The 17,529-nt window shown below is 42.7% G+C and overlaps 1 protein-coding gene across 1 annotated transcript; it reads right to left on the reverse strand.

Annotated features, from left to right (window-relative positions):
• Positions 1–3,248: 3,248 nt before the first annotated feature.
• LOC129778356 (leucine-rich PPR motif-containing protein, mitochondrial) lies at positions 3,249–13,837 on the reverse strand. The gene is made up of 5 exons (XM_055785221.1): positions 13,630–13,837; positions 13,329–13,510; positions 12,923–13,268; positions 11,022–12,864; positions 3,249–5,010 (listed from the first exon to the last, which is right to left on the reverse strand). Exons 1-5 carry the CDS (start codon positions 13,764–13,766, stop codon positions 3,373–3,375), a joined length of 4,146 nt encoding a protein of 1,381 aa, XP_055641196.1. The 5' UTR covers positions 13,767–13,837; the 3' UTR covers positions 3,249–3,372.
• Between the last annotated feature and the right edge of the window lie 3,692 nt (positions 13,838–17,529).

The raw sequence follows: 17,529 nt of genomic DNA on the forward strand, positions 1-17,529 counted from the left end.
ACTGTATAGTGAAAAACGTCGGAAAACTCGAGCAAGTGCTCTGAAAGATAAATTTTCATTTTTGAATCTCATGATAGATATCGTGATAGAGGCACTACTGCAAGAAAAAGTCTTTTTGTATAGAATATGCTAATTTCGATTCAATTGCACGAATTCAAACGAATATTACGGTTCTCTACGGTGTTATATAGTAATGTTTCGAAATCCGGACGCTTAAGCGCTTACGAATATAACTTCAACTACTAAAAAATATTGACATATCATAGCATGAAAAATTAGCGTTCCTATAGAATAAGAAGGCCTTCATTTAAATTATAAATCACAGAATTCCACAAAATCATGTTATATTTGTTCAAAATTTGAAATTTCTTCCATCGTGTCGTGATTTTAAATCCGGACACTTTTCTAATCATGCTTTTAAATCCTGACACTTGTTTTTTTGCAATTCTTTGAGAGAAATTATTTATAATTTCTTGTAGAAATTATTAACGGGTGCGTCATAAGTAGCGAGACTAAACGGTTTGGTACATTTTTTTTATTAATTCAATTATTTATTGTATTTTTACAATATGACCACTACAAGATGGCGCCATATATATTTTTTCAAAATCCTATCAATATGGGTATCAAATGAAAGGGCTTGATTAGTAGAATACAGTAACTATGAAAAATGTAAATTCAAGATGGCGGCCGCTACAAAATGGCGGATTACATATTCCCTCAGAACCCCATCAATATGGGTATCAAACGAAAGGGTTTGGATAGTAGAACATAGTTGTTCATGAAAAATGCAAATTCAAAATGGTCGCCACCACAAAATGTTTTGAAAAAAATATTTTTTGTATTTGGGTTGACTATTTGAACACAAATTTAAAATGAGCCACGTCAGATTTCCATTTTCTACAGTTAGATGTTTCATTACATGTCCCTCGATTTTATTTAAGTCTCATCAATGCCCTAGATTAATGAAGAAAGGGGTGTGGTAACTACTAACTGCTACTTGCCTTATTATTTTCTAGCTTTTAGTACATCATTTGTATCATTATTATGTTTAATCACAATGAAACCGTTAAACTTAAAAAGTATTTTTTACTTATTTATTTTGTTAGTTCTTAGCACATTATCTGTATCATTAGTATATTTCTCTACAATAAAACCGTTCAACAATTTCTTCAAAATTTTGGATGTGTATTTTTCATAAATAACCGTGCTCTACTAGTCGATCTCTTTCGTGAGCCAAGGGAGCACCAGTTTTGCGGTTTACCGGGTCGAAAATCTTTGCTCCACACTCCATACTCCATACTAAGTCTTCCAACATACTCTTATGCAACTCCTTCAATGAGAAATTTAATCGTCAACGTGACCGTCCGGATTTAAAAGCATTTTCTGAATGTGCTTTTTATTTCGGACATGGGTTGGTGAAATTCACACTGATTTTTGATTTTTTACATTTTTTGTTAACAGCTAGCTACCATGTTTGACACTAAACTAAATTGACACAATAGTAACTATCAATCACATCAATTCAACATGCAAAAAATGGCATGGTTTTGGCATAATATTGAATGTAATGAAAAAGTGTCCGGATAAAAAAGCGTCCGGTTTCAGAAGCATCACTGTATATCCCGTAATCTATGATACAAAGGAGGTTTCAACAAAGCGGTTTCTATGGTATTCTTCTCTGTCGAGTAAACAGAGAACCAAGTATATTTTGACTTTTTACACTAGTGCGTTTCGGACGTTACTCCCTTCAGTCCAAATTATTCTAATTTTTTTTATTATCAATTCGTTTATTAATTGTTCGAAAATGGTAATGCTATGAATCATAAACGAATAGGAAAATAATAAAAGAACACAAAACAAATGGTAGTCTTATCTGTTTGTTTGTGGTTTGAAAACAAATGAAATTTTCTTCTTAAATTTCATGCCTATCAGTAATTGCGAATTTCCAATCATATATGACCAGGATGATGTTCTCGAATATATCATTGTTGAGTTTGATCAACAATGTATCCTGAAAAGCTTCTCCTGACAATCCTGTACGCAAATTCAAAAGAATTAGTGCCAGTGCGCTAAATCTGCAACCGTCACTTGGCTTGATGGACCACAGAGCATGACCATAGCAACTTCAAAGAGTTTCGGATGACTGTTCTTCCGAGCTAGCCAACGGGTCCAGACATCATAGTGATGAGGTGACTACGTTAAAAGCGCTAATGCGGGCGCTACACGATTCGTCCAACGTTTCACTCGAATGTTGGACTCAAACATTTGACTCGATGAATCGTCGAATGTTGTGACGAATGTGCTGCTACACGGTGACGTGAATGTTCGATTCAAAGCAATCGGCCCAAACAATCGGCGAGTATTTGGATCGAATGTTTATTGTTTTTATTTACCATCAAAAACGTTAGGAAACTGAATGACGATGCGAGTAGTCAAATTGCTGCCGTAGCAATTGTACTGATATCGGGCTGTAAAATAAAAATGCTTCAAATCAACAATATTAGAATGCAATATTTCGCCGAATATTTTGAACTATGAGAATCAATTTCACGGTTCCTTCACCTAAAACTTGTAAACAAACCAATCTGTCAAAGATAGATTCGGACGAATCGTGTAGCGGTGTATCGAATGTCATCGAGTGTCGAATCAACGAATGACAAAAATCCTTTGACTCGTGTCACTCGCGTTGGAAGGTAATCCACAACGAACGTATTACCTTCCAACGCGAATATTCGACACTCGACATTGGAGGTTCGTAGCTCGTCAGTCGACTACACGATGCGCCGAATCATCGAGAGTCCAGCATTCGAGGGTGATCGTAGCATCGTGTAGCGCTGGCTTAAGAACAATTATAAAATCAGAGGGAAAAGTAGTTGAGAATATAGGAGGTGAAAGAATGTTATACACTCACTTCGATTCTCGCGAGAAACGCAAAGCCGATTTTTATTTTTCGGCCGTGCCGTTGGTTGAGTATGGCTGATCTAGAAGGTAATACTAAACGTAGGCTGCCGTTAAATTTGGATTATTAATACATACTTGTTCTATCTATTTAAATATATATATTTTTTAACAATTTTCATTTATCAACTTATACAACACGACCTGGAATAAAGAAGTTAAAAAATTCGAAGCATGTTTCTGCACTGCGATATAGAGATGAGTTACCAGTAGAGATAATGAACTTAACACCATTCTCCAGATTTTTTTAATGGTCATCGAGAATTGAAACATGTTCTGTTATTTTTTAAGTGATATTATATTTATTTCTATTATATTATGGATATTTAGTAAGAATACAGTTTTTGGTAAGCAAATAATGCTCGCTCTAAATGCCAGCTAAAGAACTTCATCGAATCATCGAACATCGCTTTATTTTCGGGTCCTGCCAACATCGTCATCACTACTGCTGCTACTGCTACTGCTACTCGAGGTGTCATGTGCTTTTTTCTCGCTCCGATCCGGTATTTTATGAGGGAAATCTTTGCCAGCCGCCACCAGACCATCCTTCAGCCTTTTCAATGCAGATCGATTTACGTTCTCCAAACAAATCGATTTCAGAGCTTCATTCAGTGCTTCTAAGCCTTGCTCCACTTGACCTTTGGTAACAAGTGTATCAATCAAACAGCTGTAGATTACACCAATGCCGTTCTCCGAAATCTTGGAGTCCTTCAGCTGCACAATCAATCGACGAACAATCTCATCATCCTGAGTTTCTCGCGCTTTTTTTATGATTCTCTGGAACATAACCCTTGGACAGTTACTCAAATATTTATCCCAGATCTGTTTCGCCTGCTCATCTTCTCCTGCCAGGAAATGATGTGCCCAAAGTGCGTTCATTGGAGAGAGAATGTCCCATTGGATGTATCGTTCGGCCAAAGTCCTATACCGTTCGTGAAGCTCGGGATGATTCACAAGTATACCCGAGGCACCACCAACCGGGAAATGTTTTATCGCAAGTTCAGCCTCTTCTTTTGATTTCGCTGAATCGATCGATTTCTCTAGCTTTGCCATATACGACTCGATGTTACCACTGACCATGTTGGCGTGACAATAACGATTATCGAACGAAATCAGTCGCTTCACCTCGTCCGACACCATTCCGCCGATACGATTGAACGTTTCCATATCCCCTGCTGTGGCCAGCTTGTTCAGGAAGTATTTGAAAATACGAGGCATCGGATACAGCTGTTTCTCGAGCAGGTCCATCACCATTTTGGATGCTTCATTCAAGCGATCCTTGTTGACAAGCGCCTCAATGATGCGAGACGTTTCGGTAAGGTTGAGCTTATCGCCCGCTTGCAAGCTATCTCTGGCGCTTAGAATGCCGTCGGCGTCGCCAGTCTTGATGGCCGCTTTCAATGACTTCAACGCTGTCATAGGTCGCTTTTTCGGTTCAGAAAATATGACATTTTTCGAGGCTTCTCTATCTCTTGCCGGTGGTTCTGTTTGTGCCTTCGCTTCTGGAACAATGAAGGGGACTTCGTAGCCATTGGTTTTCAAGAAGGTGGACAGTTCAATAAGGAACGCATCGGAGGGAGTTTCATCTTCCTCCTGCATTTTCGTCCAAAGCCCGAGAGCCTTTTCGGGTTCTTTTTCGTTGATGTAGCTCTTCAGCAGGGTGTGGTAGATGTCCGTACGATCGATATGGTTGAGATCCTTAGTGGCTTCCATCAAACCTTCCAGGCTTTGTGTCTTACCTTCCACATGGTACCGCTCGCAGGCACTTTGAATGCGCTGATAGCGTGTACGCAGTCCGGGAGTTTCCAAAATTTTTCTCGCTTGCCGAATGCGTCCGCAGTCGACGAACGCGAACACAAGGTCGTACAGACTGTTCACTTCACCGTGAACTTCAGTGCTAAGATCCGTCAACCGCTGTAAGTTGGTTGCGTCTTCCGCTTGAATCAGGCGACAGGTGAGTTCCGACTTCCACGGGGTGGTTCTGTATTTCTGGCAAATTTCCTCGAAGACTGCGATCGCACTCTGCACATCATCCTTCACCAAGTGGACCTTAAGAAGTAATCAGAGATGGAGAGTGTAAGACAACAATAATGACTATTGGGAGCACTACAGATCTACTACCGCACGGCATATGAAGTGGCAAAAGGGTGGATAGGTTAGTAAACAAACAAGGTTAACAGAGATGGAAAAGAGGATGAAAATTTAAGATTTCCAAAAAATAAAAATTTTGCGAAAAGGAAAAAATAAACAAACACTACACAAATGAAATGTTATTGGCCGTAGAAGATGTGTGAAAAGAGAGTGTAAGCTGAAATAGTTTAGAAAATAAAAGAATTGAGGAAATTACGCATTAACATTATGTAGGCATAAATTTTAATCAAATTTACAAGCTTCAAAAACATATTTGTGACACAGGTATACTGCCCTTGTTCCAAAAACAGCAACGCTGAGAAAAACGCAATCAGAATTGTTTAGCATATTTGTCTACCAGAAGCTTTAAACATTTCAATTTAGCAAATGTGCAGCTGAAGGCATTAAACTATTGATTGATGAAATGTAGCAAGATCCCCTCACTAAATCAATCAAGCTTGATTACGGCTTAAAGGCATGGTGGCACAGTTACGCCTGAAATATCAACATGGGACAATTTGTTTCCCTTTGTTGGGTGTGAATCACTGCGTCCATTGTTTTGAACTATTGTGGTATGCCCCTTTTTTTACTACGCTTCTAGCTTATCTACTACATATTGATGAAGAAGTAGACTATAGCGAGAAAGGTGCCAATCAGGAATAATCTGTCTGTTATTTTATTCAAGTCGCTTGTTTATAATTTTATAATTCAGCAAATACGCATACAAATATCCATATATTGATGGCTTCAAGCAATTAAATATACACACCCTTATTTCCGTTTTGCGCTCTTCTCAACAGAAGCCTCTCTTGTTAATGTTATCGGTCTCGATAAATTTAGCTGTCATCCTTGGTAGAGATAGTCATGCGAAACAATATCAAACACAAAATTCCTGAACAATTATTTTCTTGGTGAGCCGATGATAGCCTAGTTTGATGATTCCCCACACAATTGTGTAGTACAGAACCTTGATGGAATGGCGACAGTTAGAAGTAATGATTGCATATCAGAGACATCAACGAGTAAGTAATTTGGTCGCGTTCACAGCTCAATCCCAAACGAAGACGCAAAACAAGAAAGAGCAAGCGATGTTCATTGCTTCGTATCTAGAAGGATACTGAAAGTTTGCCTCAGCGAGATCCAATATTTATGCTCTAGGAAATATTCCCCTTTGCTCTTCTTCTTCTTTTTTTTTTGTTTACGAAGACTTTAAATCATTCCCCTTCGTTATTCGCCGAGAAGTTGGTCGTTATTGACGGCATGGGTAGGGACGCTCACAAATGGACAAAACAAATGTATGAGAAAATGGAAATGCTTCTAGTTTTCATTAATTTAAACCGTTTACACACAAGGGGATTGTAATATATAGCATAAAAAACAAATCTTAGAGAATTTCCGATTCGTTTGGTACGTAATCGTCAAAATCCGTTCGCGGCAAAGATAGTTATTAACGTTAACTTTATTTCATAAAAACGTGACCTGTTTTCTGATTTGGCACCCTTAATGTAAGACGTAGTTCTACGTCAAAAACTGAGGCGAAGTGCTTCGCAAAGAAATCACACGCTTCTGCTTCGTTTTCAGATTCTTTTCCATCAAAAACCACATTCATCGGAACTGACTTGTTTTTCCGCTTGCTGGTTACGAAGCCCCAGAATGATTTTGGATTCCGGCGAAGTCCAAACTGCACCCTTAGCACGTGTGACTTATAAAGGTCGGTATTTAGTCTTTTGTAAACGTCACTCGCCCGTTTGAAGTTATTCTTTGAGGAAGGCGATTTTTGAGTACGCAAGATGCGCTGGCACCGACTGCGTTCGCGTTTTAGTTTGCGGAGGAGCGGCGTGCTCCAAGGGGGTGAGAGGGGTTTTCCTTTCACAGGAACGTTCAAAGTTAACCATTGCAATATGACATTAGAGAAGTTCAACGTCATGCTGTGAACATCAAATTCTTCATAAACACAATTCCAGTCTAGACTAGATAAGTGTGCACAGTGCTTTCGAGTATTGATTGGACTAGTGCCCTCGATAAGGAAGACATTGACCTCGCCGTGCAGACTTTTCCACATATTCTCGGCTATGTGATCGACAGGCATGTTCCGAAACAGTCTATTCCCGACAATCGTGTTCCGTGGATGACAAAAGAGCTTAGAAAACTGAAGACTCTGAAGAGGGCAGCTCTCAGCCTGTATTCCAGGGTTCGAGTACGTCACTCCGCAAATCACGTTGTGCTATCGCTTAGAGAACGCTACCGTGGACTGAACCAAGTTTATAAGTTGCAAAGTAGACGCTCCTTTGCTAACCATCAGACACGCATCCAGCAAAAGCTAAAATGTAACCTGAAAGCCTTTTGGAAACATATTAACGATCAACGAAAGGAGAGCGGTTTGTCTTCGTCAATGTTTTACAACGATGCATTTGCCACAGATACCGAAGACATACGCCGACTTTTTGCCCTCAAATTCTCGGGCATGTTTGATAATGCCACGTTATCACCCGAACAAGTATCGGCAGCCACCAGAAGTATTCCGATTCATGAGGTTTTGCTGAACCGTATTCTTGTCAACGATGACTGCATCCTCAAGGCTGTGGCCAAATTGAAATCATCATTGCCAGGCGGCCCCGATGGGATTCCTTCTTTCTTTCTAAAAAAAAATGTGCTCAATCGCTACTTGCTCCACTCCGTCATTTGTTTGGACTATCACTGTCTAGCGGTAAACTTCCGATCCTTTGGAAAACGGCGTATATGTTCCCGGTACATAAGAAAGGGGACAAATCAAACATTGATAATTACAGGGGAATTTTCACCCTATGCGCCACTGCAAATCTTTCCGAACTCGTTGTTCTGCCGCCTATGTTATTTCATTGCAAGCTACAAGTTAGCGACGATCAGCACGGATTCATGCCCGGTCGCTCCACATCGTATATCACCGACGGCTTCTCGGAGGGATGCCAGACAGACGCCATCTATACCGACCTGTCAGCTGTCTTCGACAAATTGAACCACGCAATCGCAGTGGCCAAGGTGGAACGCATGGGAATTTGCGGTAATCTTCTGCAATGCTGAAATGTTCCAGTCTTATCTTACTGGCAGAACAAACTGCGTGAAGATCGGAGAGCTTTTGTCCTCATATTTCGCATCGCGTTCAGGGATACCACAGGATAGCCACCTCGGTCCACTTATATTTTATGCCACCTCAACGACTGCAGCCATTCATTAGAGGATCCCCGATTAATATACGCGGATAATATGAAAATATTCTGCTACATAAGGATTATTGATGATGCCATGTTTTTGCGAAGACAACTAAATTCCTTCGCAGCTTGGCGTGAGGCCAATAGAATGGTGTTGAATCCCAGTAAATGCTCTGTCGTGTCATTCACAAGGAAACGGAATCCTATAGCCTTCGATTACAGACTCTCAAACGTCGTTCTACCTCGCGCGAAGTGCGTAAATGGCCTTGGTGTGCTTCTGGACCGTGAGCTCACGTACAAAAACCATATTGCGTACATTGTTAACAAGGTATCGAGACAACTAGGCTTTATCTTTCGTACGACGAAATCCTTCACTGACATTTACTGTCTGAAAGCTCTCTCAGGGTGTCGACTCAAAATTCGAAAATAAAGTCCCTGATATTCCTTGATTTTCCAGTAATTTTTCAGAAAAAAATCCAGGTGTAGACTAGCAATTAAATTCAGTAAACGCATTTTAGCTGCAGCTCCTAAAACATTTAGTTAGCTTAAACAATGAAATTTAAGAACGTCTGTAGAATGAATTCATTGTTTGTGATTTTTAATTGAGTTTAACGACGCCTGATAAGTGTCGTTGAAGATTTTTCAAAATGGATATACTAATACAGTTCAGAGTTATTTTGAAGGAGTCTCAAATACTAGTACAGAATGAGACTTTTTCATTTTGATTCGGATCAATTTCATTAAACTGTTACGATTTTAACGGAATGCTTTATCTCGCAATCTTTTGGTCCCCTTCTGTACGTTTTGCAAAATTTTCCCCGTTTTACCTCCAGAGATTCCACTTCTGTTTCCCGTAGCCGTTTTATTAACTTTGATTCATATGACGATAAAAGAGCTCAACATCTTTATTGATGCTATCCTTCCAAGATAAAGTATAGCATCATAAACTTGTCGCATAGCACAACCGTTTCTTCCTACAAATTTTCATAGAAACATTCGCTAATGGAAAAGCCCTCTCAACGTTGAGGTTTCTAACGAAAGACAGAATACCATTTAGGGTAAAAACTTCCGTAACCAACGACCATAATCCGTCAAATATCAAAAGCTTCTCGAATCGTTTCCCTCCATTTACTATCGGAATCAATGATGGAAAGATCAAGGATACATCGACACAAAAAGAAGTTTGTTCAAATATATAATTCCCATGCATTCTTCAAAAGCTGCAAGTTCATTCCTGATACTTGAGAATGTCCCAAGAACATTGACGTCATGTAACGATTCACCAAACGGTTGTTCTTCATCCCAAAATCTGACACTCAGATCCATCTGTAGCCTCTTTGTAGTCTTGTTCAAAGACTCGCCGAAACCAACGACAATGTATAGCTCACAAAGTTTCATCGAACCAAAAATCATCATAATGCTCATTTTATCACGCCCTAGCTAACCCTTCTCAGCTTCCTGGTTGTCATGAAACATTCTTCTCAATACAACCATGTATTTTTCAGCAGTGTGGAGTTGTGCTACATAACTGTTTCCAGGCACCACAGGAGCTCAGCTTTCGTAGTATGATTTTCAAGCATTAATTTTTCGATAGTTTTCGAAGAAGAAAATGAAGGGAATTGATTGAAACAGAACGGCAGATACTGCCAAAAATTCCAGAAAAACATCGCGAATGTAAAAGCCGTTTATTTTTGCGCTGAAATTGTTTAAATTCCCTGATATTCCCTGATTTTCAATTATTTTCAAGGTAGTCGACACCCTGTCTCTGCTGTGGCCTTGTTCGCTCAGTACTAGAGTACTGCTCCACTGTCTGGAACCCGCATTACCAGAACAGTGCGCATCGTATTGAAAGCATGCAACGACGATTCATTCGCTTCGCTCTGCGCCTACTGCCGTGGCAAAATCCGCATCGTCTACCAAGCTATGAAAGCAGCTGCCAGCTCATTAACATAGATACTCTGGAAACGCGCAGGAACACTGCCTGAGCCATGGTGATTGCAGATGCATTCACCATCAAGAACCGACTGCCCTGTAATTCTCCAAAGGACGAATATTCTGGCCCACCGAAGACAGCTTCGGAATTCTTCTTTTCTCTGGCTTTCCATCCGACGAACAAACTACGATGCTTGTGGCGCTATTACTGGACTGCTACGAAGATTCAACCGTGTAGCTTCTATGTTCGATTTTAATTTGTCACGTGAATGTATTAAGTGTAAATTTTTAATGTTTTTTAGATCTAGACAACACACTTAGGCAAAATTTATTATGTTTGAATATTTACGGAAAATCTAGATATTAGGTCTGCAATTGGGGCTCCGAGCCTGTTGGCAAATAAATGTAAATGAATAAAAATTGATTCTCGAGTTTTTCAGAAATTTGTGTTTCATTTATATGGGAACCCTCCTCAGAGAGGGAATTTAGATACTAAGACTACCATTGGGGCTTCGAGCCTGTTGGCACAACAGACAAATATAGTACAAAACTTTGATTGCATTTTGCTCAGTTGCTGAACTATGCGTAGAACGGCAGTATAACATAAATTTCACATTCACACGGAACAATTATTTGGAGAAAAGGATATAACAAATTCTCGGTTCGCACCCACAGAGTATAAAGGATAAAGAAGAAAAAAGGAAAAGGAATTAAAGATTAAAAGGAACACTAATTGTACGCAAAAAATGATTACTGAAGTGTAAAAATGTGTACAGCTTTGATCGACTAAAAAATTTAATATCAAATTACCTTTATCAGTGAGCCCAGGAAAATGTTCTGTGGGGTGATGTATCCAAGATCCAGCAAATGATCGAACAGTTTGTTCACTTGGTCCACCTTTCCACCTTCGGCCAACGCGTTCAACAGTCTCCAACACGAGCTGTTATAGTTGAAATCGACCTCATTCTCATCGCGACCAACAGATGGCTTGTATTCGGCCAAAAACTTCAGCGTGTCCTCAAACCGATCCTGATTTAAAATGGCATTTGCGAACTTCACCACCTTTGTATAATCCAATTCAAAATCAGGCGATTGCGTCTTAACTCTTTGAATCAACGCAAAAGCTTGCTCCAATTTATCGTTGTTCACGTACAGTTCGATTATTTGGGCATAAACCCCGGGTTGAATGACATAGTTCTCCTCCTCTAATCGTGTCAATATTTCCTCCGTTTTCGGGATATCGTTTGCGCGAACTGCGCTACGAATCAACTGGCTCTTCAGCGTGTTTGTGTTCTCCCCGCGGGACTGCAGTTCCCGGATCAAGCGTTCAATTTGTGGAATGGATAGACTCGAGGAGTACGCTTTGACCCTCGGAGCGACCGACTCCAGTTCAACCGGTTCAAGGTCGCCAGCGGCCAACTTGCTTAGGAGGTCCGAAATCTCCGTCGTCATTTCGGCACCAAGTTTGTCTTGAATCTTTTCCGCTTGCGCATTGCTTATCGACAAACCGTGATTAACGAATCCGGTCAGCACCCGGTGCAGAGCTTCGGTGCGCTTGCTTTGAAACGAAACCAAAACGTCGTAAATCATTGCCCCAAGGACATCCGCCTGGTATTTGGGGGTGGCATTGTCATCCTCTTCCGCCTGCTCGCTTACCTCTTCCCTTGACTTGACTCGCACCAGATTATCGTACATAAAGCGGGAGAAGCGAATATACGACTCGAAATCTTTGGTGTGGACCAACGCTGAAACCAGCACTTTACGGAATACTCCCGGCGAATAAAACGCCTTATACCGAGAGGCAATGTTCGCCGCTTCTTTGATGTCATTCTTCTCTAGCGCAACAAATGCGCATCCCGAGCTTGCGACAGCGGAAGAAATTCCTGCAGTTCTCAGCAACTGGATTACCTCCTCACTGTTCTTAACACCTAAATTCGGTATAGCATATTCACGAATTGTTTCGCTGCTAGGATGCATATCAAATTCACTCAACATTGCGCTCAGAACGTTTAGAACACCTTCCGGACGATTCAATTCATTCGAGCACAAAAGCGGCCAGAAGTAGTGCTGTCTCACCGGAAGATTCTGCTCATTCAAAGTCTTCAGCAATGGATAGGCCAAATTTGAGATACCATTCTTTAGTGCCGTCTCCAATGCGAGCGAAAAAGCATTGCTATTCATTCCTGCGCTCTGAAGCTCACCGCAAATTTCGAGCACTTTCTCGACAGGTCTCTTCGCCTTCACCAATTGCTTGATGAGAAAACCTCCCGTGTTGGCCAACTCACCATCATTCCGGGTTGCCCTTGGCATTGTCTTCAGCAGCTTCAGTCCAACGTCTTCCTGACCTTTATTGATGAGCCTCAAAATCACATTCACGGCATCTTGATTGTAACCCGCTTGTTTGCGAATTTTGGCAATCAAAGGATCGACTTTATCCGAATAGCCATTAACGGAAAGATAGTATATAATTTCCAAAATATCCTTGTCGAGCAAATAGATTTCTTTCGCTTCGCACGTTTCCAACGTCTTGCTGATGAAATCGATATCACCCTTCCGGGCATAGCCGCAAAGGAGCGTTGTGTAAGTATCGGCCGAAGGTTGCAGTCCCGCCTGAGCCATGACGGCAAGGATTCCCGTAGCCGACTCGAGATCGCTGAAATTAGAATGAAAATTATATAACCTTTCCCCTCGTAATGTTTCATCAAACCTACTCTGCCTGAGAATGTCCCATGACGAGTGCATTAAACACGTACTCATTGACGGGGAGCTGTTTCTCCCTCATGTATTCGAGGATTTTCGTTGCTCCCTCAATGTCACCCTCTTGACAATACCTCGAAATAAGTCTCTGATATGTAACCCGATTGGGTTCCACCCCTTTCGATTTGAGATCAGTCAAGAATTCCGTTGGAGAAAACGAATGTTCGTTATCTAAGTAAACTCGCAGCAGCGCATTGTAATGGGAGATATCCATCGCTACATTCAGACTTTGCAGCGTTTTCCAAATTTCCTGAACCAATGCAGTTCTCACCTCTGGTAATTCCTCCGGCACTAGATTACCTAACGAAGCACATTAAAATGAGCCAATATAAACTAAACACAAGTGAACACCGCACTTACCACAGCAGCGGATCACCAGCAGAGACTGAGCGCTTGTCGCGGAGCGATTTATTCGTATTTCCTCCAAAACATCCTCGAGATCACGCCGGGAAATTCGCCCGGAACGACGCACGTCATCGTCGAGACGTTTCAGTGACCGATCCAGTCCCTGACTCGAGCTCACCGCCGATGAAGCAAAGCCACTGTAATAGATAACAGAATTAAAATTCGAAGCCGCATTTCGTCAGCATTCGATTGTGTTGCGTAACGCGCCTGAAATCCTCCCAAACCCCTGGAACTTTGTACAATTGAGAAGCTTTACCTGAAGGAATTGCCGCACAAACATTGCGACTGCTGAACGAAACTACCCTCGGTGTCGCGAGCGGTGCTGAATACGATATTTCGAGCGAAGCCGGCAAAGTACCGCACAAATTTGCTGGACCGCAAAATTGAAGCCATGTTTTGTGTTGCGAGAGGAAAACGCTAGAACGAGATTGCAGCAGAGGCCGCACGAGTGACAGCCGCATTCGGAGTCGAAATGATTGAAATGTGTTTATACGGGAAAACATAGAACACACGTGCAGCCATCAAGGCCGTAAATATTGTAGGTGGATCGGCACATCAAGTGCTGCGATGTTTATGTAGTGCTGAGGGCGCTCATACTCTCTTTGAGGCAAGGCGCAAATTGAGACGCATATAGCGCGAGTAACTTGGCGCGATACAGCGCCTGTTTTTGTGGCTAATGAAAACAGATAGAACGGCGCAAATTGGCCAGATGACGCGAGATGGTGGAGCGCTCGTGAGACACGACTCGCGCGACGCTGTGGCTGAACCACAGTTTCTCGTGCTGGTCATGCCGGTTGTGGTAGTTGGTGAACAATCATATAGCGCCGTGGGTTTGACACTGTATGGCTGTACTGGTCGGGTGATTGTGTTAGTAAATAAATATATCGCGCAACTCTGTGTTAATCAGTCATTGTATGCAAGTGGCATGTTATTTACACCAAACTGCGACTCAATATTGATGACGATACGACTAGCAGAGTAACACGGCGGACCAGGGAACCAGTTTCAGATTGATCACGGTGAAATAAAACACGCGAGTTTACACTTGATAACTTGTATTTTAGGATAAACGATTGAATGAACTGTAGTTGGGAAAAGTGCTTTATCGAATGAGAGCACACGCTATTTACCTAGAGGTATATCAATTGAATCAACGATTACTCACTAGGGAAGGGGTACTCGGATGTAATGCGTATATAGCAAGAGGTAATCATCGTTCTCTTCACTCCTCCTCGATGATCAACCTCTAGGATCCGGAATTTGATTACTCCAGACCTAACATCTTGCAGAAGTGGTTATGCTTCAGCGGTCCTAGTGGCTTAGTTAGTATATCGGCTGCCATTTGATCCATCGGACAATATTCCAACGCAATCTGCCCCGTTGAACACAGCTCCTGAACAAATTTCTGCCGAGTATCTATATGCTTTGATCTTCGGTTGACACGTTCCGTTTTGACAAACGCGATACAGCCCTGGTTGTCTTCGCGTATAGTTGTTGCTATTACCTGACGCTCTCCGAAGTCCGACAACAGTTGCCTCAACCAGACTGCTTCCTGACTGGCCTCGCTGAGCGCAACATATTCCGCCTCCATAGATGAAAGCGTTACACTGGTTTGTCATCGACTTGCCCACGAAATGGTTCCACCACAAAATTGAAAAACAAAACCCGATGTTGATCTGCGACTTGCCAAATCGCCAGCCCAATCGGCATCCGAAAAGCCTAGCAATGCCTGATCTTCTCTGCCGCCCAATCGTAGACTATAGCCGATGGTACCTTTGAGATATCTCATTACTCTTTTCGCCACCACCCAATCCTGCTCCGTGGGTGCAGCAAACTTTCTACCAAGAAGAGCTGCGCTATTAGCGATGTCAGGGCGAGCCACAACCGAAAGGTAAAGGAGACTTCCGACCACACTTCGGTACTTGGAGGCATCCTTCAGAAACTCAGTTTTATCTTCCATCTTGACGTAGCTAGGATCCATCGGCGCTTTAGCCGGTTTCGCCTCGTTCATACCGCAATCTTTCAAAAGCTTTTCGATGTAGTTCTGCAGCCGAATCGTATATGCATCTTCCTCACGACGAATTTCCATGCCAAGGAAATAGCGAACATCTCCCAGACACGTAACTTCAAATTCCTTCTTCAGCCCATCCGTTACTGCCTCCAGTTCTTCGGTACACGCCGACGACAGAAGAATATCGTCGACATAAACCAGTAAAAACACCTTGGTATCACCGCAAACCCGCACATGCAGACAAGGGTCAGCCGACGATTGCTGGAACTGTAGCTTGCTGAGCACATCGTGGAGCCGTTTGTGCCAACAACGCGCGGATTGGCGTAATCCGTATATACTCTTCTTAAGCCTGCAGACGTAACCTTCTTTGCCAGGTACTACACACTCTGGCGGTTGGCGCATGTAAACCTCTTCTACTAAAATACCGTAGAGGTAGGCCGTCTTAATGTCTAGATGCCTCACCGCCATCTTCCGCTTCGATGCAATGGCCAACAGCGTACGAAAAGTCGCATGTCGGGTGACAGGAGCGAACACGTCCTCAAAATCTTCCCCGAATTTTTGTGAAAAGCCTTGGGCCACGACTCTCGCCTTATGCTTCACTATGTTCCCCTTTTCGTCACGCTTTAGCTTGTACACCCATCGCGATCCTACAACTTTACGTCCTTTTGGCAATGGGACCAGTTCCCATGTTTGGTTCCGTTCGTGAGAGTCAAGCTCATCCCACATCGCGTCCCGCCATTCCTTAACTTCCAGTGCATCCCGAACGTTGATCGGTTCCTCCGATGCACAAGCCATATTCGCAACGGCATAATCGAGAACGTAATCACCCAGATTCCGCGGTGCCACACCACGCGTTTGACGCTGCGAGCGACGCAGAAGCGATAGAACAGGTTCCACTTCTTCGTTCTCTGGTTCCGCAATCCGCTCTTCTTCTTCGTACTCTGCTTGAGGGATCGGCTTCTCCTCTTCTTCGAGCTTCAATGGATCCATCTCCTCCTCGACGGCTACTCTTTCTTTATTGCTAGCTTCGAAATGCAACGGAATATCAACCGACGACATACCATTCCCCAGTTCGACAAAACGTGCGTCACGACTGAGTGTGATGAGATCAGTCTTGCAATCCACAAACCTGTAGGCTTTGTGATCCATCGAGTATCCCACAAAACGAAGCTTCGTTGACTTACTTTCAAGCTTTCCGCGCTTCTGATCCGGTATATGCACGAAGGCCTCTAAGCCGAAGATGCGAAGATGACTCAGATCAGGCTTGCGGCCCCACCAGAGTTCGTAGGGCGTTTTTGGTATACTTCTCGAAGGCAAACGATTTTACAAATACGTTGCAGTCAGCACTGCCTCTCCCCAATACCGCTTCGGCATGCCAGAGTCAATCAACATGCATGTTGCCATCTCCGTAATCGACCGGTTCTTACGTTCGGCCACACCATTGGATTGAGGAGTGTAGGGTGTCGTGAACTGCGGCATAATTCCCTCCGCACGATAAAAGTTCTTCAACTCGTTGTTGCAAAATTCACCCCCTCCGTCAGAACGAATAGCTCCAGGCTTTCGTCCAAAAATATTCTCTGTCCATCGAACGTAATCTTTTATCATCTGTGTTGCTTCCGATTTGTGCTTCAACAAATATGTGACCGTAAAGCGACTATAATCGTCAATCAAGTGCATGACGAATCGATTACCACTTGGAGTAACGGTTTCCATCGGTCCGCACAAATCCGTATGTACAATGTCAAACACTCGTCTGGATTTACGTTCGGCTACCGGGGGAAAAGGCTGTCTCACGGATTTTCCCTCTAGACAACATTCACATACAAGGCGCATGCCACAGTCACCTACCTTAACGCCAGTTGCCAAATCTTCCTTGAAAAGTCGCTCAGTTGCTGCCCAATCCCTGTGGCCGAATCTCCGATGCCACCGATGCTGGCAGTTTTCCCGATGCTCACCAGTTGCAGCCTTGTTGGAAACTTCCACCGTACGAAGGTAGTATAGACCACCGTAGCGAAAGCCCGTCGCCACGACGTCTTCTCCTGCTTCAACAATTCGACAGTCGTTACCATCAAAATTCTCCGCAAGATTCTTCTCCGCCAACTTGGCTACCGATATCAGATTCGTCGACAATCCCGGAATGAATTC

Source organism: Toxorhynchites rutilus, chromosome 3, assembly GCF_029784135.1.
Source record: "Toxorhynchites rutilus septentrionalis strain SRP chromosome 3, ASM2978413v1, whole genome shotgun sequence".
Classification (NCBI taxonomy): domain Eukaryota; kingdom Metazoa; phylum Arthropoda; class Insecta; order Diptera; family Culicidae; genus Toxorhynchites; species Toxorhynchites rutilus.

Excerpts from the sequence above, each read along its gene's own strand:
- LOC129778356 (XM_055785221.1), bottom strand. The coding sequence starts at position 13,766 with ATGGCTTCAATTTTGCGGTCCAGCAAATTTGTGCGGTACTTTGCCGGC. Across the intron at positions 13,511-13,629 it reads TTGTGCGGCAATTCCTTCAG|TGGCTTTGCTTCATCGGCGG; the intron begins GTAAAGCTTCTC and ends TATCTATTACAG. Across the intron at positions 5,011-11,021 it reads TCCTGGGCTCACTGATAAAG|GTCCACTTGGTGAAGGATGA; the intron begins GTAATTTGATAT and ends TTACTTCTTAAG.